This window comes from Cnephaeus nilssonii (assembly GCF_951640355.1).
Source record: "Cnephaeus nilssonii genome assembly, chromosome: 16".
NCBI classification, from domain to species: domain Eukaryota; kingdom Metazoa; phylum Chordata; class Mammalia; order Chiroptera; family Vespertilionidae; genus Cnephaeus; species Cnephaeus nilssonii.
In genome coordinates this window covers 39,357,406-39,381,775 of record NC_137087.1, presented here as the reverse complement: position 1 = coordinate 39,381,775, position 24,370 = coordinate 39,357,406, and the positions used below count along the sequence as shown (strand labels likewise).

Sequence of the window (24,370 nt, the reverse complement as noted above, 5' to 3'; positions counted from 1 at the left end):
CATACATAACATTAGGACAGTATCTAAAATAAAAAATTGAGAGAGGATTTGACTTGCTTTGTAAGGACTTACATATAAGGAACTCTCCCCTTTTTAAGGGCTAGCTTGAGAGACAGGGGTTCATAGAGTAATTTTTAAGTTGTCTATAAATGTCTCTTCAGAAGATAAGTCTATTGAGACATGTATAAGAAGGTGAGATAAGTTCATTGGCTTTTTTTTTAGTTCATTGCTTTTTTAGGAGCTAACTGAACTTATATAAATGCTCAGATAGGTCCCTTGGAGCAGCTTTAATGTTAGGCTAGAATGGGAACTACTTGGATCTAAAATATATGTGTAATCCCAACTATTTGCTTTTGAAAATTAAGAGTGAGGATAGGGCCTCTGTCTTCAGGATCTCATCTTTCCTCCATAGCCATGGTTGCTCCTCAAATCATGTCCCATGGAAGGATCCCACTAGCTCAAGAGCTTTCTGGTCCTGCTACATCGGACATGGCGAAGAGGGCACTGGGTGGCTCAGTGAAGACCTTGGGAAACTTCATTACTGATTACTAAAGTGGGAGCTTAAACTCAGAGCGCATCTTCATGCTCTTATTTGTCAACAGGGGTAGTGCTACTGTTCCTTCTCTTTCTTAAGGCCATCAGGAAACTATATGAGGTCAAGAATATGAAAAAGCTTTGTAAACTCTTCCTGCAGCATGTGCAAGTTAGAGGGCGAGGCATTTGTTCTTCACTGCTTTAATATCTGCCTTTGGGAAGAATTAGTCTTAGGTGGAGAAAAGTGCACTCTGAAACCTAAAAATCTTAAAAAAGGAAGTTAATGGCTCAAACAAATGTCAGATTTATTTATAAGTGGTAATTAATGGAAAATGAACTTGATGTACTGAGTAGTCAGAGGAACATTTGGGTTTCAAATCCTCTCTACCCATCATCTCTCCTTGAAAGGAAAAAAAGGAAGAAAAGAAAAGAAGGAAAGGAAGGAAGGAAAGAGGGGAGAAAGGAGGGAATAAGAAAAGAGCAGAAATAAATAACTCAGGGGCAAAGGCACCAGAGAGAACATATTTGTTTGTCCAATTCCTCTTGTTTGAGCTCCTCCAGGTTGGAACTGGATCTTCTTCATCTTTGTGTGGCACATCCTAGAGACTATTTAGAATGAATCATATGGCATTGCCATTTTTATAGACAAAAACAGTCTAATATTGGCAATGCCATATGAGTCAACCCCCAGTGTTAGATAAAGATACAAGAGATCTAAGGGTTATATTCACTCAGTCAGTTTTAACCTGTTCCCATAAATACCTCTTTCCCATTTCCAGGACCTGGCCATAGAGGTGGAATTTCCCTTTCACTGTCTGGCTCTTAAGATTCATGTCTCTCTCTTTTAAGGCTGCCTTTGGTATTCTCTTGAACTTAACAATTTCTAAATATTAAGTACATGCTGTACTAATGTCCCTTTCTTATTGTCTTCATACCTCTACAGAAGCGGCCTCATTATGAGCCAAATTTAAATTTCCAATTTAGTTGATATATATAATAGGCTTTAGTCAAACAAATAGATGTTCTTCACTATGGTGTGTACAGATTTTTTTCTTCCCTTCTTTCCTCCCTCTTATTCCCCCCCCTCCTTTATCCTCCTCCTCGCCCTCTTTTCCTTCCTTTCCCTCCCTCCCTCCCTTCCTCTCTCTCTTCCTGCCTCCCTCCCGCCTTTCCTTCTTTCTTTCCTTCCCTACTGGCTGAGCTAGGTAGACTTGAGTGAACTAAGAGGCATGGCAAGGCTTATATCATGGGTTCCCAGAGAGGACACTGGACAGAGGCTATGTTGAATGGGATTTATGTGAATCAAGTAGATCTCTAAGTGGAGGTCATGAACTTCAGCTCCTCCTTCCATATATTTGTTTCTTTTATTTACTTTTGCCTGAAAGACCAGGTTTGACAGTATTTGGCATAACGTTCAAACCATCACAACAATTTTTGCATCACATTGTGCAGAGCAGCATTGCAAATGCCGTTTTTAGCATTATGACTATATACAGAAGCCTTGGAAGGTATAATGATTTTATAAAATACAGTGGGCCATCAGTTCCTCCTTGATGCAAATCCAAACAGCAGTAGAGACCGGGCCTGGTAGAGGTAGCATGATGACCAGGTGGACACACTAGGACGTAGGCTCAAAGGGCAGGCATTGTTGTCTACTTTGTTCCCTGCTGCACCTGGGGCCTAGAGCAGAGCTGGGAATGAGGTGTTGTGAGGGAGCAGCTAAAAGTTGAAAGAACAGCACTTAGGCCTCTAAGGCATCTTTATCTGAACTAATGAGACACATAGTGGGCACTCAGAAATAGTTGTTAAAGGGATGAACAGGCATTGTGGTTCAACTATTAAGTTGAGGTTATTGTAATTCCATAACTAAGTTTACTAGTCATATATCCCCTCCAAGCCTCTGTTCCCTCATTTATAAAAATGGGGATTATTGTGCCTTTCTGGCAGGACAGTTGAGAAGATTAAATGAAAATTCATGTAAAGCATAATGACCAATATAATAGTAGTCACTTATAAATGTTAGTGTCTTTTCTTCCCATGCCCTTGTAGTTTCCTGAAGATTACATCTGTGTGTATGTGAGTGTGTGTGTGTGTAAGGGGACAGGGAGGCCAGGAGAAACAAATTATTTGGTTCATGTTGATCAGGATTTCTCAAACTCAGCTTAGCACAATGCCATTTTAGGCTGTAGAATCCTTTGTTATGGGGGCTGTTCTGTGCACTGTAGGATATTTAGAAGTATCGCTGCCTCTATCTACTAGAAGCAGTTACTCCCTCCAGGCTTGACAACCAAACATGTCCAAACATGTCTCTAGATATTGCTGAATGTTCCCTAGGAAGCAAAATTGCCTCCTGTTAAGAACAATGGACTGTAATCACCCATTGAATAATTAAATATTTCAATTTATAAACAAGTTGTCAGGTACTATGTACAGTTGCCTGTGGTTATAATATATGTTTAAATATATATAAAGTCAGGGTATATACAGAAAAAGAAATCAGCAAAATACCAAATTAAGCTATACAATCAACCCATAATTATCCATGAAGTGAATAATGATTTAGATAATAAGAACGTTATTTCAGTCACATAATTGCCCTGCATTAGATTGGTTTAGACTCATCATATTAATAGCAGTCAATTTCCTGGACACACACTGGCTAATACAAGTGTGCATGAAGAGATACAAGTGTGCATGGAGAGAAATTGTTTGCGTTTCTTAAATGTTCATGGATACCCACAAAGTGCCCACTTTAACCACAGGTTATTAGCAAACTTAAGAAGTAATAGCAACTTTCATACTTACAGGTGAATTAATGACTTCAGTCCCCGGAAAGTATGTCTTGAAATGGACTTGATGTTGTTGTTTTCTATGAATCTGCAATAAGTTATAACATTTTTGTCAGCCAGCTGTAAAAATCTCAGAGCACTTGTCCTGAATCATTATGTTAAAAAATGTTGTTGTTGTTTTTACTTACAAATACTCTAAATGTGGAAGACCAATAAAAGCATCATCACTGATCACATCAAAGGAGTTCGATGTGAATAACCTGCCCAGAAAGAGTACACAATGAAAATGGTTAAACTGACAGATTGTCAATTTATGCTGCTTTATCTCTCAAAGAAACGAGTGGGAGTTGTGTACAGAAAAATGTCTGGATGTCTGCCTTCTAAAGTGTTATTTATTTAGGTAATTTTTGTAGATTTTTTAAAATCCCCAATTATCTCCTCATCAAATGCTCATCCAGGAAGGCGGGCTTAGTGGCCCATTCATCACAGTGATGGATGTCACATGCTCTCGGTAACCTTTTGAGATATAATTTGGGCACTATGACAGTCAAATCAACATTTTTATGCATTTTCATGAAAAAACAAAACAAAAGCACACTAGGAATCTTTCCTTTGCCCTAAAAACTTCTGGAACATTCTGACCAGCCCAAACAATGGTGCTTCTGGGTTTTAAGCCACTATGATATCCCTTAGATGAGCCATTGACACTGGCTCAATGAACATCAACTAACCTCCTTCTATGAAAATAGAACAGGAATTTCAGAGGGAAGGTGAGGGTGGGGATGGGAGATTAACTGCATACATGCATATATGCATAGCCCATGGACACAGACAATAGTGTGGTGAAGGCTTGGGAAAAGCGGGTGCAGGGGAGAGGGGGTCAATGGGGAAAAAGAAACAAAAATAAAAACAAAAAACCCAAAGGGGACATCTGTAATACTTTCAACAATTAAGATAAATTTAAAAAATAAATAAATAAACTTAAAGAACAGAATAGACTAAAGGTGTGAAATAATGAGGCTTAGGAAGAGTCTTAGATCCAGTTTATTACTAAATAGTTGAAAAGAACACTAACTTGGACAAATTTACTTGCAATTCCAAAATCCACAGGGATTTGGTTTCAAAATTACCAATGAAAAGGAACATTAACCAGCAGTCCTCACACCCTGTCGAACTCTTTGGAAAACTTGCCGATTTCCTGAATGGGAGGCTTAAAGAGGTGATCATAGGCTAAACAACACGAAGCGGGTTTTTGGTTTTTAGAGAGAGCATTAATTTTTGGAAATCGCTAGATAAAATATTGATACAAATGAAAAATAAGGTTTTAAGTGTACTAATGACAAATTTATAATAACATTCAGTCTACATGGTAAGTGTCTTGTGCAGGGGAATCTCATATTCCATCTGTAACTATTGTCCAAAATGTGACCATGATCATGGACCAGACCAGATGTTAGACATAATTTGACAATTCACATCTCATATATACTGTGTAATTGCACTATTAAAAGTTCAATATTCTCTGTTATAACATTTTTAACCTTTACTTTTGTCGTCTAGTGATTAAAAATAACACACACTAACTAGTTTAGTGACTTCATCTCTCTGAGCCTGTTAACTAAGGAGATTAAAAGGAGGAGACCTCGCTTTCTGAACATTTATGAATAACTTATTTGATATCTGGAATTGCTTCAGAATAATCAGGGGAGGAGACAGCAGTGGCTTAGAGGTGAATTGAGCATGAGGTGATAATTTTTGAAGCTGAAAAATGAGTACATGGGAGTGAACTTTATTATCTCTACTTTTTATATGCTTATATGCTTGAAATTTTTCATAAAAATGGGGGGAAACATGAACCAAGCAAATGAAACTAGATGATCTCTTGCACTTCTTCCTAAATGATCAATCCTGGAGTGATGTTGTATTCTCTTTTACCTTCCTCCCTCCAGTGTCATAGCTTTATACTCAAGTAATTCACCACTGAAAAGTCAACACTGATGAATAGTCATACATTTTAGATGCCCTTAGTTATTAAAACAAATTCAAGTGTGTATGATTTCAGTCACAACTTTGGCAATTGCCTCCTTTTACTTCATGGTTCAGTAAAACAAGAAGATTATGTGCCTTTACTCCAAGATAAGCTAACATCCAAAGACTTCCCGAGGCTCCAGATTTTCATTTCATTCTGTACAGACAGCATCAGGGGTGGAGAGAATGGAATAAGGCAGAAATAGATACAGAGAAATACTTCCCATGCTCACTGGTTTGCCAACTGTCCCGTGGGTGGACCAGCAACTTCTAATCATGCACTTCAAGTCACCAGAAGAAATAGCTTCTCTCACTAGTTCCCCTTATGTTGAATCAGATGTAAAACAGAGTGGGAAATGGGTATTAGTGGGCAGAACCTGCCCACACGTCAGGGAAATAAAACATAGGTATTTCCACTAGAATTTTTATCTGCTTGTTTTTGCTTATCCCTAGCATCTATAATACTACCTATGCCATAATAGACACTGAATAAATATTTGTTAAACAAAGAGGAATTCACTCTACATTAAATTCTGGGCATTACCACATTACTAGGTTGGTAAGAGCAAGGACTTATCCTTATTTGCTTTTGTGTCCCCAGCCCTGAGCACAGTTTCTGGCTGAATAATGTTTGTTGAACTAGATTTCAAGGATTAAACCTCTGGTTAAAACTTTAACTACATACAAAAATATGGATGACGTCCACAAATTTAAGTCAAGGGAAAGAAAACAGAGCACAATGAAGTATCTCCAATAGTATGGGACCTATAAGATAATACTTATATAAGCAACAAAACCCAGCAAAACTGATTTATGCCCGCAGAAGTCAGGATAGTGGTTACCCTAGGAGGCAAGTAGTGACTGGAAGGAGACACAAGGGGAGTCTTTGGGAATAGTTATAATGTTTGGTTTCTGGGTGCTGGTTATAAGAATGTTCACTTTATTGAAAAATCATGGCAGGGGATGAGTTAAATAGGCAGAGCACAGAGGATTTTAGGGCAGTAAAAATACTCTGTATGACACCATAATGATAGATACAAGTCATTATACATTTGTCCAAACCCATAGAATGTACAATACCAAGAGTGAACCCCAGTGTAGATTATGGACTCTGGGCGATAATGTAGGTTCATCCATTGTAACACATCTATCATTCTGCTGGGGGAAGTTGGTAATGGATGAGGCTATGCATGGGTCAGGGTAGGGGGTACATAGGAAATCTCTAAGCCTTAACAATTTTTCTGTGAACCTAAAACTGCTCTAAAAATATGAAGTTTTAATTTTTAAAAGTTGAGATGTATACTTAGGGGTATATGCACTTTTCTTTATTTTTTATAATTTTTTATTGATTTCAGAGAGGAAGGGAGAGGGGGGAGAGAGATAGAAACATTAATGATGAGAAAGAATCATTGATTGGCTGCCTCCTGCACACCCCATTCTGGGGATCGAGTCTGCAACCCCGGCATCTGGCCTGAATGGGAATCGAACCATGACACTCAACCACTGAGCCATGCAGACCAGGCCTGCACTTTTCTTTATGTATATGATATTTCGATAAAAAGTTTTCTTATAAAAGTGAAAAATTTTCCCTTTGTCTGAGATAATAATGAATATCAGTCCTTTAATTCTAAATTCACTTGTGGTTTTCTGTGGACAAGGATTCCATGGATAAGGATGTGTAAAATTATACACACATTCTAAATCAGTTGAGTGGGCTATCCATTTTATTATCCTCTGTAAAGCTAAAAAGACTTTACAAGTGCATGTCCTATAAAGTAGATGAAACTCTGATCCTTAATATTTTATGGATTCTTCTGAATACATTTGATTTCAACATTATAACTTGTTTTTGTATCAGATATGTTAAAGAATCCCACAGTCCCTGATAAGAAAAATTGTGCCCACCCATCCCATCTGCACATACAATAGACTTGAGGCAGCCCAGGTATCTGTGCTTTATACCATACAACCTCTGTCTCTCTCCTCAGATTATTAGGCTAGAAGGACTCAGCTTCTTACCCAGAGTAGCTAATTCTGAGGTTGGTCAGCATGGCATACATAGCCCAAGTAGCCTGGATCAAAAAGATGAGTTGGACTAAAAATGAATCCCTTCATGGGGTTTAGGAATCAGCAGAGATGGAGCCAGCTGGCAGAAGAGCTGAAGGAGAAAGGATGCCTTCGGGTTGAGTTAAATCCATGGCAGGCAAAAGTATGTACAAGACACACTTAGGAGAGAACACAATGTGAAGGAGATGTGTGTGCAAAAGGGAGGTGTATGTGAAGGCTAGAGCAGGGAGCCCTCTAGATCTGTGTTCGATCCTAAACCAGTACTTCTCAATCTTGGTCACACTTGGAATGACCTGGTGAACTTTAAAAATACTGGTACCTGTTCTCAACCTTAGAGATTCTGGTTACATTCTATGCCTGGGGAGCAGAGGACAGAGAATGAGGATCCGGCTACATCAGAAGAAGGTCAAAGCTAAGGCTGCCCATCATCCAGCTGAGAGGCCAGAGGTGGGGGTCCACAGAAGTGAAAGTACTGGACAGGCACATGCGTCAGTGCCAAGGCTGATTGGTCACTGAAGCGCTTTCCTACTTTGCTTCTCATCTCTTCTAGGGACTAGGAAGGAGCACTCTGAAGAGGGAATCAGGAAGCCTTGGTTGTAATTCCCACATGGCCATGAATCCTCTGAGTGGCCTTGAGCATGTTACTCCTCTCTATATCATCAAATCAAAGGTCTAGACTAGATAACTTTTTAGGTCACTTCTAACTTGAAAGATGCATGATTCTTTACTTGCAGCGTTGTGGGCTTCATTCATGCAATAGTAGCTATGGGCTTTGCATGGGGAGTGGTAAGTCTACAGATGGCTGCATGGGAATGGTAACCCTGCTGAGAACATTTCTCTTTGTCTCAAATCAGACTGCTCAAATGGTCACGCCAGGGTCCCATGGCTCTAACGACACCCACTTCTTCAAATTCTGTCTAGTCATCTGTGACATCTTGATTACCATCAGAATTGTCATTGGCCCATGGGTGAGCTGTATCCTGTCTTCCAACCGAACGCAAATTCTCTGGCTAAGAAGGGGAGATAATTTAGGGGGCTGTCCCATACAATATCCTCTCCCATCCCACCTCAGTGAGGACCATTCTGGATGAAGAAGAGAAGAGTGAGCACCAGGTTGTCACTTGAAGACCGCATTGATTAGATATAGAATAAAGAATCTAGTTTCTAAGCTTGTAGCTGCCACTTATTATGCACACGATGCATTAAGTAGGTGAATACATTTCATCACCTGTTAAAATAAGTATTATAATAACAAAAAGACTTCCTGAAAGATTTTTAAGACTTGCATGAGATGATGTATATGAGCATGTCTCCAGTGCTTCTGCTGGAGAATAGCTAAGCAGATTGACATGAAATGTCAGGGCTGGATGAACTCTAGATACAGTGAAGGACTTTAGTTTTACTGCTAGGGAAATGGTTCAGTAAGACTGTCACCTGCCCAAGGGGACTGTGATAGGCATCACCATGGAATTGGGCAACCACGGGCAGTGTGAATAAACGTGAGTGTGCACACTTCCAGGTACATACGTGTGTCTGTATGATTATATGTGCATCTATATGTAGATAAGAGCAAGATGCACAGGTTACAGCTGTTGGAATATTTGTGGGCACACAATAGAGGGCTTGCCAACTTGTTTAGAACTGCCACTGCCTAAATGATTCACACTTTGGTTGTTACTAATATTCTCCTTTTTCCAAAAGAATAGGGATGGTTGAATGATTATTAATAATAGGCTTATGACTCACTTTAGTTAAATGTGCACAGTCTAAGTTCAGGTGTGGTGGGAATAACTTGAATAATTTACATTTGAATATTTAAAGATATGCTCTCAAGATAGGAAAGCATTAAGATGGGAAGCATCACACAGCAGCACATTGCTTCACAGTTCTTTTTGACTCTGCTCCTTGAAAAACATTTTCAGTGTAATTCAGCTGATCCTTAAGTCTACTACCACCTCTTCAACCTGGGTTGATGGGGAATTAATAATCTTACTTTTAGCTCCACATAAATCTGAGGTGGGGGCACCCCAGAGAGATATATAGTTCATTTCCTCTTTTTTTTAGGTGAAGAAAGTGAGGCCTGCAGAAGTTAAGTGACTTAACCCGCATCAGCAGCAGGGCCAGGATGAGAATGTAGGTGTTAGATTTGCAAAGATTCCCTTATGAGTATTCTTGGCATGTCCACCAGCAAAGATCTGAGTGTGGCCCTATCTCTTTGCTTTTACAGTTATTACCTCTCATCCCAGGGCAGTCAAACTTTTCCTCTCTAGGAGTTGGCATAACTCCTAGTAAACAGCCCATCTCTCAGTGTTGAAAAAATTCAACCTGTATCGCCCTGGTCCTGGAACACCAAGAAGGGACTTCAATTTTATCTAAAACCTGTTCTGTACTATGCCTTATCCTTAGCAACTTACCACCTCTGAGGATCTGAGTTCTCATTCAAAGTCTCAAATGAACATTATAATGTAGGTTTTATATTCTCCACTGAGATGAGAGAGGTAAAGAACACTGAGGTGAGAGAGGTAAAGTAGTATGAAGCTTGTAACTGCAGAGCTGGGACTCTGTGCTCAGGCATGCTCTTCCCAGGGTGGCTGGCTGGTAACAGTCCTGGGCGAGGCTGTGCTTCCTTTTTTTAGTCCCATCAGATCAGCCCCGTATCTGCTGCAAATCTAGAAGAGCCTTGCTCAGTAGTCCCAGAGTGTATGCACTGAAATGCAAGATCTTTTGGGGTAGAAAGGTTTTACATGACACAAATAAATAAATAAATAGATAAATAAATAGATAGATAAATAAATAAATAGATAGATAAATAAATAAATAAATAAATTTGGGAAAAGTGAAGTTAATTGAGGTTCGTTCTTACACGTACCTTTCTATCTTTAAGTAAAATGACTCTTTAAAAGGAAACTAAATATGCAGTTTCCCAGTCTTATGGAAAATGGGACCCTTTTATCTTTGAGCTTTACATAAAACGAATATTCCATGGAATGCATCCAGGGAAATGCTGGGTTAGCGGTCTGGGAAATAGCTGTGATGGAACCCACTCCATACAAAAACAGTGAGATTGTATATTTAAGCTCAGGGGTCTTTTTCCTGATTAATGGGCTGCCAGTGAGCATCTACTTCCATCTAAAGATGTAGGAGCATCCACTGGGAGGTCCCCAAAAAATTGGTGTGTGCTGAGCTGCTTGACCGGGTGGATAGCCTGGTGGTGAGGCCTGAGTTCCCGATACCACTTAATGAACCTGCACTAACAGAATTGTGTGGAGATAGATGGTTTAAGGTAGCGTTTAGGATGGGTTTCTTTCTTCCTGCCTTAAGCTCTGCTAGCAAGACTTTCTAGAACAGGTGAAGTATAAATAATTAAGCCAAGAAATAAAATGACTACCAAAGGCATAGATTCCCTAAGTGCAGTCCACAGAACCAATATTAGGGGATTTTAAGAAAAGTGGAACAACATAAAATAAGTCCAGATCCTTTTCCATGCCAAGGTGCATTCCCAAGCAGGGAGAGAACGTGCAGTTTTCCAAATTTATGTGAGCATAAACCCTTTTCTCTCAAGATAACTGTTTGATGGGACACAAGTTTAGAAAACATTGGCCTAAGGTGTAACTTTAAAGTAAATAAGTCCTTTTTCTTTTGCTCTCTTCCTCTCTCTCTTCCTCCCCCTCCTTTTCTTCCCTCCCACTTCCTGCCTCTGGGACCATAGCTTACACATACAAATGAGAGTTGAGTCCCAGGGAAACCACATGTTCTTGCCAGCAACGCTCCAACTCTTTGAAAGGGCTTTTGAAACTCCTTTTCAGTAACTGTCTGCAGGAATCAGGACACATTCTCCTGAATACCCTCCTCAGTGGCAGAGGCTGACCCTTTGAAAGGGAAATTGATTTTGGGGACAAAACTATGCAAAGTCAAGACCAGTGACTCATGTTCAAGAGGAAAAAGAAGTGGTTAAATTGAGGATGTGGATTTAAGCCCCATTCTGCCAGTTATTAGGGGTGTGACATGGAGGAGGTTACTTAACTCTTCTAGGATTCAGTACTTTACCTCTATGGAGATAACCAAACCCCTTCACAGGGTTATTGTGACGGAGAAAGAAAAGACAAGATATATAAAGTACTTGGTGTCAGGCAAGATAAAAATGACCAATGTCCTCTAACAAAACTTCACTGCTTTAAAAAATTGCATGGCTTGTATACTGGCAGTGAAGACAATTATCAAGGAAGGATCTAGAAATAGTTAGCCACAGAAGTACAGGTGGAAGAATCTGTGACCTCCTACAAGGAGTTCTCTGTAAGTCAAGAGTTCTTTGTACAAATAAGTTCTAACCTGTTTAGCTTTTTATTTTTTTTTGTTATTATGTTTTTTGACCATGAGTTTTTTAAAATATATTTTATTGATTTTTTTTACAGAGAGGAAGGGAGAGGGATAGAGAGTTAGAAACATCGATGAGAGAGAAACATTGATTAGCTGCCTCCTGCACACTCCCTACTGGGGATGTGCCCGCAACCAAGGTACATGCCCTTGACCGGAATCCAACCTGGGACCCTTCAGTCTGTAGGCCGACATTCTATCCACTGAGCCAAACCGGTTAGGGCTAACTGTTTAGCTTTTTAAAGTCTGATTGTTTTTAATAACATTGTGCATAGGCAAACACCTGCCATCTTGCCATGTAAAGGGGCCCAACATTTCCTTTCCAACCCTTGCCCTGTGGGAGAGATACTGAAACATTGTGTTATCATCAACCACCATGGAGAAGTCCTGGTAAAGTCCCAATGGACCTGCTTGGGAAATCGGGAACTACATTATTATTTTAATAAAAACTTCGTGCTCTAGCCAGTTTGGCTCAGTGGTAGAGCATCGCTTGCAGACTGAAGGGTTCCAGGTTCGATTCTGGCCGAGGGCATATGCCCAGGTTTCAGGCTTGGTCCCCAGTGGGAGGCGTGCAGGACGCAGCTGATCAGTGATTCTCTCTCATCATTGGCATTTCTATCTCTCTCTCCCTCTTCCTTTATCTCGGAAATCAATAAAAAATATTTTAAAATAATAATAATAACTTCGTAATAGCCAGTTTCATATTATGAAAAATTTCCAATTAACAATCTAATTTACTGGTTTGTTAGAATTGATACAATAAATTGTGTCCATTTCCTTAACAAGACCATTTTTCTATATTATATTATAGTAACTTTGTAAAATAGAATTTTAAGCTAGGAAGAGACCTTAGTTAATTAAATGTGAAGCTCTCAGATGCCAACTTATGTTTTGTTTGCTCTTTATCCTGTTTCAAAATCTGCTTCCAGATTTCTGCCTTTCCCTGAAAATTATGAAAATATGGCTTCATGCTCATGTACCACATTCTCATCAGCAATAATCCAGTTGGGGCTGAGGATGCCATTTTTATTTTAATTAATTTATTTATTAATTATTTAATCCTCACCTGAGGACATGCTTAGAGAGGAGAAGAGAGAGAAACATTGATGTGAGAGAGAAACGTGGATTGGTTGCCTTGTGTACGTTCCCCTACTGGGGATCAAACAAGCAACCTTTTAGTACACAGGATGATGCTCAACCAACTGAGCCACTTCGCTGGGCAAGGATGTCATTTTTAGATAAGACATGTCTTCTCTGGCTTATTGTAGTCATTACCATTCTCTATTGTCTTATACCCAGCTGTTTCCTTCATTTACCTTATCATCCCAATCCCCATTGGCATTTGAGTTTGAGAACCATAATTTAATCTAGCTCTGGAATTTTACACATATAACATCTGAGGCCCAGGAATATTTTGTGACCAACCCATGGTCACACAGCTCATTAGTGGCTGGACTGGATTTCAAACCCATCTCTCATAACTTCTAGTTCAGGCCTTTACTACCCTGCAACAGAACCACTCATTTGAAGACTGGCCAGTGCTAATCTTGTAAACAACATATGACGTGTTTTACAAAATGTGGTGCTAGTTGTTTTATTTCAGCCCTTTCCCTCTACCCCCAAAAGGTAAATAGTTTATGTTTTCCCGTGAGAAGTAGTTGAAGGAAAGATTTCTTAGCAGGTTCTGATGGAGACCTATGTGTGGAACAGCAAAAATTTAATTTGGGATTGTAAGCAAACCCAGCCTACATGATTAGATGCTAATTTGATGTTACGGTCATTCAAATTAAAGTGATCTTCAGATACTATAATAAATGCAAATGTTTATCAAGTTATAGGAACTGTGCCAAGCACTTTACATATATTGTTTCATATAATTCTTACTGTAATCTTGTGCAATAGGTACTATGGTTATTCCCCAAATTGTAGATACAAATAATGGGACTTGATTAAGCTTGTCTAAAATAAAAAACTAGAGTGGGGATTTGAACCCATGTTTATCTGACCACAAAAACCTGTGTTCTTTGCTACTTGCCACATTGCTGGCTCACTAGGGTTAGTCATTTTGATACCGCAGCTGTCACTGTAAAGCCCTTGCAATCATTCTGTAGCCTATTGCAGCCGCAGGATCAATAATTGGCAAGCACTACCATCATCACCATTCAACTGAGTAACATTGTGAACAAAACAAGATAGCTTATCAAGACTACCTTACAGTACTTTCCAATACAGGCAAAACATAATTTACCCTTTTAGAGATCACTGCCAGCTTAGAGCTGTCATGTCAAGGTGGGGAGGGAGAGATGCCACTTATCTTTGTGTCCTTCACAAAGCCCAGCGCTGTGCCTGTTGCACAGTAGAACCCCAAGTGTGTTTGCTGAAATGAGAAGCTTTTGGTTTCATTTTGTTACTGCTTGCAGCTAAACAGTGCATAAATACTTGTTTTATCTAAGCAAATATAATTAAGTAAAAAATAAAATTATCTTTGTGCTAATGAAAATTTTTTCATCTTCATAATGGTTACTTAACCAGCATTTCCCATAGGATGTCCTGTCACATTGGAGAGAGGGGAATTCTACTCTTCATGGGAGAGACTAGTCAGCCTCCAAAATCAAATGAAGAACCTAAGAGGCTAACCACACAATACAATATACAGCTGATGTATTATAGACTTGTACACTTGAAACCTATATAATTGTATTATCTAAAGTTACCCCAATAAGTTCAATTTTAACAAAAAGAACCTAAGAGCCTAAATATGATATTTTTACATGTCAAAAGCATAAAGGAAGTCAGAGTGGGACAAAAAAGATTCCACCAGTGGGTCTAAGGACAGGCTTTGGATCTTGCCTTCTAAGTTCTGGCACATTGGAAATCTCTGTCTAAGAAGTTTGACGCTCTAATGTAATAAGCAAATATCTCCTCACATTTTTTTGGTTCAGACTACTTTCCAACCTCCAAACTATTAGTTCCTATGAAATAGAAGAGCAAAAACCAAACATAAGAATGTGAACATAATCAAGACTGTCTACTGATAGAAAAACAGGAATTTTAGTATAAAATCTATGAAACTATGGATTGAATTCAACAAATATAATGTGTCCCCAAAAATGTATACACACACTTTGAATAATTATAAAGGCAGTGTTTATTAAAGTACATTTCATTTTCAAAATTGAGCTATCAGCTGTTAAAGTGTTTATACATTTCAGGGGGACGCCCTGTATATGGTTAGCAAGGTTTAGGCTTACAATATCCAGGCTCTTGTCTAGGAGCTTGGTTCTTGATAATCCTTAATTAGAGACACAGGCAGATAAGGCACAAATAGCTCCAAAAATGACAGAAAGGACTAGAGACATCAGCTAATCCCATAGACCTTGAGAAAACAGAAGTCAGGGAATGAGGTACCTCAGCCTGTTTGGATCTTGGTGTGTGTGTGTGTGTGTGTGTGTGTGTGTGTGTGTGTGTGGTATCAATATTGTCAGAGAGGACTGGACAGATAGCCAAATTCTGTTCATATCAAATCAGGTGTTCAGATGTTCTGTTTCTAGGAACCCATTAAAGGCTTCAAGGCATTGGTGTGACATGATGAGGTCTGTATTTCAGAAAGGTAAGGTTAAGGAGGTGGGTAGGATGGGAACTGGAAGTAGGGAGACCAGTGCAGAAGCTCCCACAACAGCCTGTGAACACAATGAGTGCAGCCTCAGGGCCATGGCCCTCATGTGCAGAGGAGGTGACAGATTCTCCTGCTGTTTGAGAGGGGACTTGTCCAGTTGGAAGTGGACAGTTAGGGAGAAGGGACAGGTAACTCCTAAGTTTCTTGCCTGAAGAATTGAGAGAATGAATTACTTTCAGAGAAAACATTTGTTGTACAAGGCTAGTTTGCACAGTTACAATTAATTAAAAAGTTAAAAATCAGCCCTGGCCAGCATGGCTCTGTTGGTTGAGGGTTGCCTCATGCACCGAAAGGTCACCAGTTCAGTTTTTGGTCAGGGCACATACCCAGGTTGTGGGTTTGATCCTGGTCAGGGTACATGTGGAAAGCAACCAATCAATGTTTCTCTCTCACATTGATGTTTCTCTCTCTCTCTCCCTCTTCCTTCCTCTCTAAAAAACCAGTAAAAACATATTTTTTAAAAAGTTAAAAATCAGAGCTATGGGTCACTGGGAAAGTTGTAGACAAAACAGCCTAGATGACTAACATTTTTACTTCTTGGTCCATTGTGGGGGTATCAGCTGTGCACAAACTGAAGCATGCTCAACCATAACCAGCTACTAATTCCTCTAGAAGCCCTCTTAGCCAATAGGTCTGGCTTGAGTAGTCATTGAAGAGTGCTACATTTTCTTACACTTGTAATATAAAGAGGAATAGAAAAGGAGGCTAATCCCTATAAAAGTGAGATGGATATTTTTACCTGGACAAATGGTATTTTGAAGGACTAAAGTATAAAACTTTAGTAAGAATGGATTTATTATTTATCTTGTTCATGTTGTTAGCATTTTCATTTTCAGTTTTGATATTTTATGGACTATGTTCTTACATTGATTGTGGATTAATAAAAAAGAAATTTTTTTCTTCCCAGATGGGTCAGTTCTATTGCTTCAAATGAGACAAAATCTTATTACAATAAGTAGACATTTTTTTTCTGGTCACACTGAATTTTTATGTACAAATTTATTTTTATTTTTATTTTTTAGCATCTTACCAGCACCAGCCCTGTAATTTACTTCCTGCAAATAAAACTCTCTCTTTTAAAAAAATGTTTTTATTACACACACACACAGAGTGGCCAGATTATTATGATCTCTGAATGCATAATAATCTGGCCACTCAGTGTGTGTGTGTGTGTGTGTGTGTGTGTGTGTGTGTGTGTATATATATATATATATATATATATATATATATATATATATATATTAGAGGCCCAGTGCATGGGTGGGGTCCAGCCAACCTGGCCAGGGGGAGGGGACATGGGCGGTTGGCCGGCCTGCCTGCTGGTCAAACTCCTGGTCGAGGGGACAATTTGCATATTAGCCTTTTATTATATAGGATATACACTGAGTGGCCAGATTATTATGCATTCAGAGATCATAATAATCTGGCCACTCAGTGTATATTATTGATTTCAGAGAGGAAGGGAGAGGGAGAGAGAGATAGAAATATCAATGATGAGAGAGAATCATTTTTCAGCTGCCTCCTGCAGGCCCCCTACTGGGGATTGAGCCTGCAACCCACACATATGCCCGGGTTAACTGGAATCGAACCCGGGACTCTTCAGTCCACAGGCCGATGCTCTATCCACTGAGCCAAACCAACTAGGGCTAAAACTCTCTTAAGAGTTGGAGGCATTTATGTTACTAAAAATGTTATAAACAAATGGCAATGTGGCCACATTTTATACTCTTAAATTTGAATTTTACTTCTGTAATGAGTATGTATCATTGGGGATTTCAGTCTGTAGTTGAGAAGAACAGGACTGTAATTGTGAAAACACATTCATTTCTGCAAATTGCATTCATTACAAGTATCACTCCCTATCACGAAAAGCAAACCAGGATGAATAATTGTTCTCACTGGTTATGTTTCACAACCTGCCCTGAGGAAAACGTCAATGAAATTGCATTTTTTTTGGTTAAGGTTGTTTAAAACAATAAATTAGATATTTTTAAAAATATATGTTTTATACAACTAATCTGATAAATTTTTATTAGATCATTTTATGCCTTCTCTCCTCTCTCTACGGGGTGTGGGCTTTTTGTTGTTGTTCTCCCACACACACTGCCAGCCACGGCCTATCAGGATCTTTTCCCCAGACACTGTGTGTAACTTAAGGAGGAACCGTGTCTGTTTCCCTCAGTACCCCAGGCGGACTTTTCCAAAAGCACTTCTCATCACGTCTCCTCAGAAGGTCTGAAAAAGCATTTGGGGCCATAATGGATTTATCAGATTGTTAGGGTGGGTGATGGGAATGGGACATTTCCCTGCTCAACAACAGGCAAGAAACCAATTGACTTTGTATGTCGATCAAGCAGAATTGATTCTGAGGTTTATCACTTTGCAGGATATGACGGGTCAGTTTGGTAATCTGTGGTCACAAATGCTGTTAGAACTCATTGCAAACCCCAAGCCATGGCAGGCCTGACCTGCTGGCAGAAGTCATGCAAAGGCAAATTAGGGCCCCTTGGTCATCTTGTTCTAATGGGGGTTGGCAGCCCACAGGGGGTTTCAGAGCACTGGATGGCCCTGTGCCACAGAAGAACTCCCTTTGTCTGTGAACTATCCATTTTCACCACTGTTATGATTACGGCGCACTTCACATTTGGAGCCTTAGCATTTGTTTCCTCAGTGAAAACGAGCTTACTATTTCCTTAGGAAAGATGGGAGGAAGCAGAGGACACCGGGCAGGAAGAATGGGAGCAAAATCTTTCTGAAACAGGGTCCTGGAGATTGGAGACAAACTTTGACCCCTGACCATTCTGCATGAGATCAGCCCTGGCATAAATCTGTCCCGTGGAAGTTAGCCAATGTGAGTTAAGTAAGGACATACAGGGCAGGAATTACTCTCCCTTTTGTTATTTCTGAAACCTGAACTGCTTTCAGAAATAAGGGCTGGAATGTTCCATAGGAACTCGGAGCATGGGACACGGGGGCATGGCACACACTCTGTGTGGGCTATTTAAAAACCAGTTCCTTGGCTTCCCTCTGTGATTCTAAATACGTGTAATCACATTACCCTGCAGCAGCCGGGAACTATTTCTATAACATTGTCCAGCATCTGTGCTTGCCGAGGCTGGTCCACCCAGCAAAAGCAGAGTGGAGATGTGCTCACTGATTAGGTTGATCAATTCAGGCTTTCGGTGTCAGAGCTAAAGTCCAGCTAGTGTGGGAATATCAGGAGTATGTGTTGACTGACACCTCTTGAATTTTAAGACTTATCTATTTAACTATCCTGGGAGGTGGGGCGGGGGAGGGGTGCCCTAGCTCATCAAAAGGATGCTTTTAAAAAAAAATTATTATTAATTTTAATATATTTTTATTGATTTCAGAGAGAAAGGGAGAGATGGAAATATCAATGATAAGAGAATCATTGATCAGCTACCTCCTGCACACCCCCTACTGGGGATTGAGCCTGAAATCTGGGCATGTGCCCTGACTGGGAATCGAACTGTGATCTCCTGGTTCAAAGGTCAACACTTAACCAGTGGGCCGAGCAGCCTGGGCAAAAAGGATGCTTTTTAAATGAGCCATTTATTTATTTAACAAATGAACAACAGCACAATTTATCACTTTCTCAGATACAACCAATTCTTATTGTATGGAAGGATCTCAGCATTGAAGACTTTGATATTTTAAGTGCTAAAGACTATCTTTTTGGGGTTTGTTCAATGTGCTAACACTTCCCCTAATCATATCACTAGCCATTAATCAAACACATGAATCCCTTAGGAATATTCTACTCAAATGTTAATCATTCAAAGACATTAGCTAGTAGAAGGGCATTAACCAACACTGTTACATAATATCAAAACACCTGATCATCTTTGTGAATTAATAAAGTAATCAAACCAGTTTTGGCATTTCATATAGACAAAACAAATCAAGTGATTTTTTAGCTTTATGTAAACATTTAAAACCCTACCATTTATAAAATATGTAACCATTTGACCCTATACCAAACATTTTATCTACTAAAATCTTATTTATCTCTGATAACCATCTTTTAATGTGTTGTCACTTCCATTTTACAGATGAGGAGACTGAGGCTCAGAGAGATTTAGTCATTTGCACAAGATTACAAATCTAGTTTCTAGTAAGTGGTGGGATAAAATTTACATACAGATCTCTCTAATTTCAAAACCATGCTGTTTGCCTCTATATGTATAACCTTACACAGCCAAAATGGCCAATTAAGGCAAGAGAACAACAACAACAACAACAACAACAAAACCTTGGGTCCTGAATCATGCAGTTAAGATAACCAAAACTCAGTTCATCAATGATTCCCTCCTGAAGCATGTTAACGACAGCCCCGAACTGTTGCCTGACATCTAAGCACGGGGGACCTTTTGACTTCCACATGGTCTTGCTCTGAGAACTAGCACTCCAATAGCCAAACATTACACATCAGAAAAAAATTGTACATGTGACATTATGCCTGTGGGGAGACCTGAGTGAAATACCATTTTTTGACTATTTTGAGACATAGACTGAATATGTAGTTCCCTCGTGGCTAACTCAAAACACAACAGCAGAGATTAATTTTTTGCACTACCCTATATTAATATTTTCTTTCCCTTCTTGCAAGGGAACTAATTATACATAAGATAAGATTAGAAAACAATCTCTCCAGAATTAATCTTTTACGGAATTACCTAGAAAGAACCAAGTCCTCCTCCCCCCGCCCCCCCTCCCCCCCGCCATGGTAAATCACACGGAGTAGCAGCCTGCCCCAGATCCCCGGGAGACAACATCTTGAGCACATATGTTATGCTGGGTTCTGTATTGACTAATTCAAAAACTCCAGGGCAAAATAACCAAAGTTCCCAAGTCAAAAATGAAAGTAAAATAGTGGAATGAAATTGGAATCATTGTGGCAACGTTCCCACAACTTCATACATAGCCATGGAAGTAGACAGCATTACAGGTTAGCGAATTTCCCATTGCAAGAATCAACCTGCACCGTTGGTGTCTCGCTGCACACAAACCCCTGGACCTCTCACTTTACTGATAAAATTTTTCTCTCCAGAAATATGATCACATTCCACAAAATTAATATTAAGATTGTTTTACTAGAGGGCTTATCCAAATATATGCTGTATTAAAAATAGTTATGATATAAATATTTCTCACAAGAGCTGCAGCGATGGTGTGAATAAAAAACTCCCTTCTGAGATTTCAGTAAAACCAGATCTCACAAAGGATCTGAAAGAAAACAAACAGACAGACACACACAAAGAGACACACACACACAGAACAAACCTTGTGTTAATCCGGTTTAGCAAAAACAGTCACTATATTGACACTATTTTATGAAGTACCATACTGTTCCTTCCCAGATGAAGTAGGAGAAATGAATCTGCTACAGGTTTCTCATAATAATGTTCAAGGGTGGGGGGTACCTAAGCATGTTCCGTAGCAGCTAATCAAAATCAAAATCTCTAAATGCAGCAAAATGTTAGCACTGTCAAATGGCCAAGTGTGCGAGAGGAATCTCTCTCTCCATGCCCTTCTACCAGTACATACAAAGCCCCAAATACACTGGCTGGAATTTTTAAATCGTAAATTAGATAGCAAATGCTTACGGGCCTTACAATGAGATAACATCAGGAGGCACGGTGCGTGGAATGGATCTGGCATTCTCACATAAAGCATTATCTTTGGTACAAGTACACACGGCAGGGCATTTTGGCTTCGCTGGTTTCTTCCCCTCAGTCAGCAAAAGCGCAGATAAGAGACATAGGAAATAAGCAATTCTTTTCAGGGGGATGCAGGCATTTCCCATCCTTTGGCTTCTCTCTGATTCCATGCAGTCGGAAAAATCTCCCCAAACATGAACAGGGCTTCTGGAATTCAGCTGGTGATTGTCTTGCTCTGAGATCAGGTCACATAGGAGTCCACCCTTTCCCTTTGCCTCTGTATCTCTGCTTTTCAAAACGGGGACCTGCAGCTGATTCGTGAGCTGCTCCTCGATCCAGCAATGCACCGCTCGGGGAAGAGACCTGTGAGGTGCTGCGAGATGGGAGGGATCCAACTGCCGGAGGAGAGAGCCGACTTGCATCACCAGGAAAACACTGAGCGCAGACCAGCCTTCGAAGGCAAAGTGAAGTGATGTAACAGAAAATAAACAGCTTTCTGCTTGCACCGGGAGGCCCTGTAATTGTTACCAAAAATAGGACGGCGTTCTGTCTTATTAGTGAGTGGGTGGGCGCGTGGGTGGCAGCAGTCCTCTTGCCTCGGAGCTCGGCAATCTCAGAAACCTCTGGGAATTGGCTTTTCGTGTGGCAAACAACCCAGTCAGAAAAACTGGCTTAGGACCCAGCCCTGGCTGGAAAAATGAAGTTAAATCAAACTCCCTCTCTCCGCAGCATTTGGCTAAAACCTTGGTCTGTCTTGCTGAATTCACCTGACTAATGCCACCATTGAAAGACAGATAAGAACACACGGAGAATGTGACTTTCAGGGAATGAATGTGAGTAAGTACTTTTCTGACATTTATCAACTGTCATGAATTATTGGTTTTCATAGTCCTCCCCCTCCCACCCCCACCTCCAATGTGCAAGCCATTCCCTCCTCCCACGAGGAGGGAGGGAAATAGAAGCATAGACTGGCTCTGTGCATAACCCACCTTTCTTGCTTCTGGAACTCCTTCTTCTTTAGCAGTAGCACCCAACGCCTGGCAGGAACTCCCGCCAGCTGGAGGCAGCCAACTTGGGCTTCTCAGGGCTCTGAAAAAGGCCTGGCTTAGCCCAGGGGGCAGAGACAGGGTGGGGAAAACGCTGGGCCAAGAGCCGGAGACATGCTTTGAGGTCCCAGTTCTGCCATGATCCAGCCCGTATCTCTGGATCTATTCCCCTATCGTCAAGTGGGGATGATATCGATGTTCTATAAATATTATGAACATTAAATAAAAATGGTAGGCTGGACTACTATCGTATTTGGGAAAGAGTATGCACCTTTGGAATGGAAATTCATTTAAAGAAGAAACAAATGAGGTGCTGGCTTTGGGGTAGGGTGGTATAGTCCAAGAGCTTGGGAAGACTTTTAGGATGGAGAGAGGTAAGTAGACCCTGGCTCCTCTCACCATGCTGGCTGGCCCAGGGATGTCAACCCATGATCTTTCTCTCTCAGCTTCTTAGATTGAAAGTAGTAAAAGGGTTGTTTGAGCAAATGTGTGATTAGGACATAAATTCATCCTACATGGGAACCTAATGCATGGACAGTCTACCCGTTTCCTCTCACAGCACGCCCCACAATGACTCCAATCACTCTGTAAGCTCTGTGAGGAGAGAGCAGTGGTTGGTAGCTGTGTTCATTCTTGTACTTGACTACTGTCTGTGTACCTGGAAGACAGGTGGCTCCATGTCTGTTTACCTGGAAGAAGGTAGAGACCCTGCTGTGAGTCGGTGCCTGGACAGTGTCGTCCATGCAGTGAGCCACCCATGTGCCCTCATGAGCGGCCATAGAGTGAAAAGGCTCTTCTGGTCAGGATGTGCTCATCCAGGGGAACTTCAGATCGCACCTTGGAGTTATCATAAAGGGACCCGCCAACTCCCTGAAGAAGTAATGAGAGAGCAGAGTTCCAAGGTGGGGGGGATGAGAGAGTTGGGGAGAACATTCCAGGTGGAGGGAACAGCACATGCAAAGGCCTGGCCACCACCTGGCCAGGACCCTGGAGACCAGTGGGAGACCTCTGGAGTGCTTTAGGCAGGAAAGTGATATATCTGGTTTGTGCTTCAAAAGGACCAATAGATTATTATAATTAAGCCAGTTTTTAAAGGTTTATAAATATATTTTTTATAGAAAAGAAAAGGAAAACTCCGTCCAAGAGAAGTAATGATTTTAGAATGGATTCTACTGCTTCACTGTCAAGGATTCTCTGGAGGGAGGGAGTTATCATAGTGTTTTTAGGAACTGTGACCTATGGGCAAGCCCCACATGCAGCAGTGAAAGTGTCATTTAAAAAGTTGGCAGAAAGTCAGTATTTTGTACATTGGATCCTGCATCAAGTACACAGTGAAAAGATGCTCTATAAAATAATTATGTGGTTGGAAGTTTTATAGAGAGGATCATTTTTATTCAAACAATCACCTCCCCCCTAACTTATCTCACTTGTAAAGCATGTGTTTTGTAGCTATAAAATAAAGACTCTGAGAACTTGAAGGACCTTAGAATTCTCAGATCCAATCCCCATATGTTACAGATGGGTAAACTGAGGCACTAAGAGGGCGCACAGATTGCGAGTGGCAGAGCCACCACTCTGCATGGGGTGACCCTGGCAGATACTTGGTTAAACTGGTGGGTATAGTCAATCAGGATAATTCACTCCCTATGTTCCACTTTCAGACGTGTCACGTTATCAAGATTGCTTCATCAGCCCTTGGCGTTGTGCTCTGTGGACATAATCAAAGAAACGGTGAGTGGTCTTTCAAACTCTCTGACTTGGTTAGGCTGGGAGAGCAGATGAATGAGGGAAAGAAATCATACCCATAACTATCCACTGTGCAGCTGTATTTCTCTGGCGGTTGGTTCAGTTGGTCAGTGTAAGTGGAAAAGGACCATGATTGGGGGGTGGGGGGGGGGGGTGGAGAACGGGGCGGGGGGAAAGAGGGATCCTAAGGACAAGTTACAATGGGCATTCTGAAAAGACAGTAACTTTTTCTTTTTCTATGGCATTTAAGCCCAGACTTGAATTCCCTATTCAACTAAGATCGGGCAGAATTTTAACTGTAATGCAGAATGCTGATGGCCATTTAGGGAGGAGAAACCACTCCTGCCTCCAGAATTGGGTCTGAGGAGGGGACTACAGAGAGGAGAGGGCAGGTTGCTACACTATAGCCCTGAGGGTCTGGGGTGGGGT

At 40.5% G+C, this 24,370-nt stretch overlaps 2 protein-coding genes across 4 annotated transcripts in view; one reads left to right on the top strand and one right to left on the bottom strand.

Annotated features, from left to right (window-relative positions):
• The window catches only part of LGI1 (leucine rich glioma inactivated 1), a gene marked incomplete at both ends in the record, with an annotated part of 35,741 nt that extends 14,407 nt beyond the window's left edge, over window positions 1-21,334 (bottom strand). Inside the window, 4 exons of one of the 3 annotated variants that reach the window (XM_079793654.1) lie at window positions 3,340-3,411; window positions 3,512-3,583; window positions 20,644-20,715; window positions 21,105-21,334. In XM_079793654.1, the coding sequence (XP_079649780.1) occupies window positions 3,340-3,411; window positions 3,512-3,583; window positions 20,644-20,715; window positions 21,105-21,319 (431 nt within the window). The remainder of the gene's footprint in view (window positions 1-3,339; window positions 3,412-3,511; window positions 3,584-20,643; window positions 20,716-21,104) is intronic. The other 2 variants (XM_079793656.1, XM_079793655.1) reach the window with 2 other exon arrangements.
• Window positions 1-24,370, top strand: part of LOC307112730 (protein FRA10AC1) — a 509,765-nt gene that overhangs the window by 425,655 nt on the left and 59,740 nt on the right. The window lies entirely within an intron of this gene.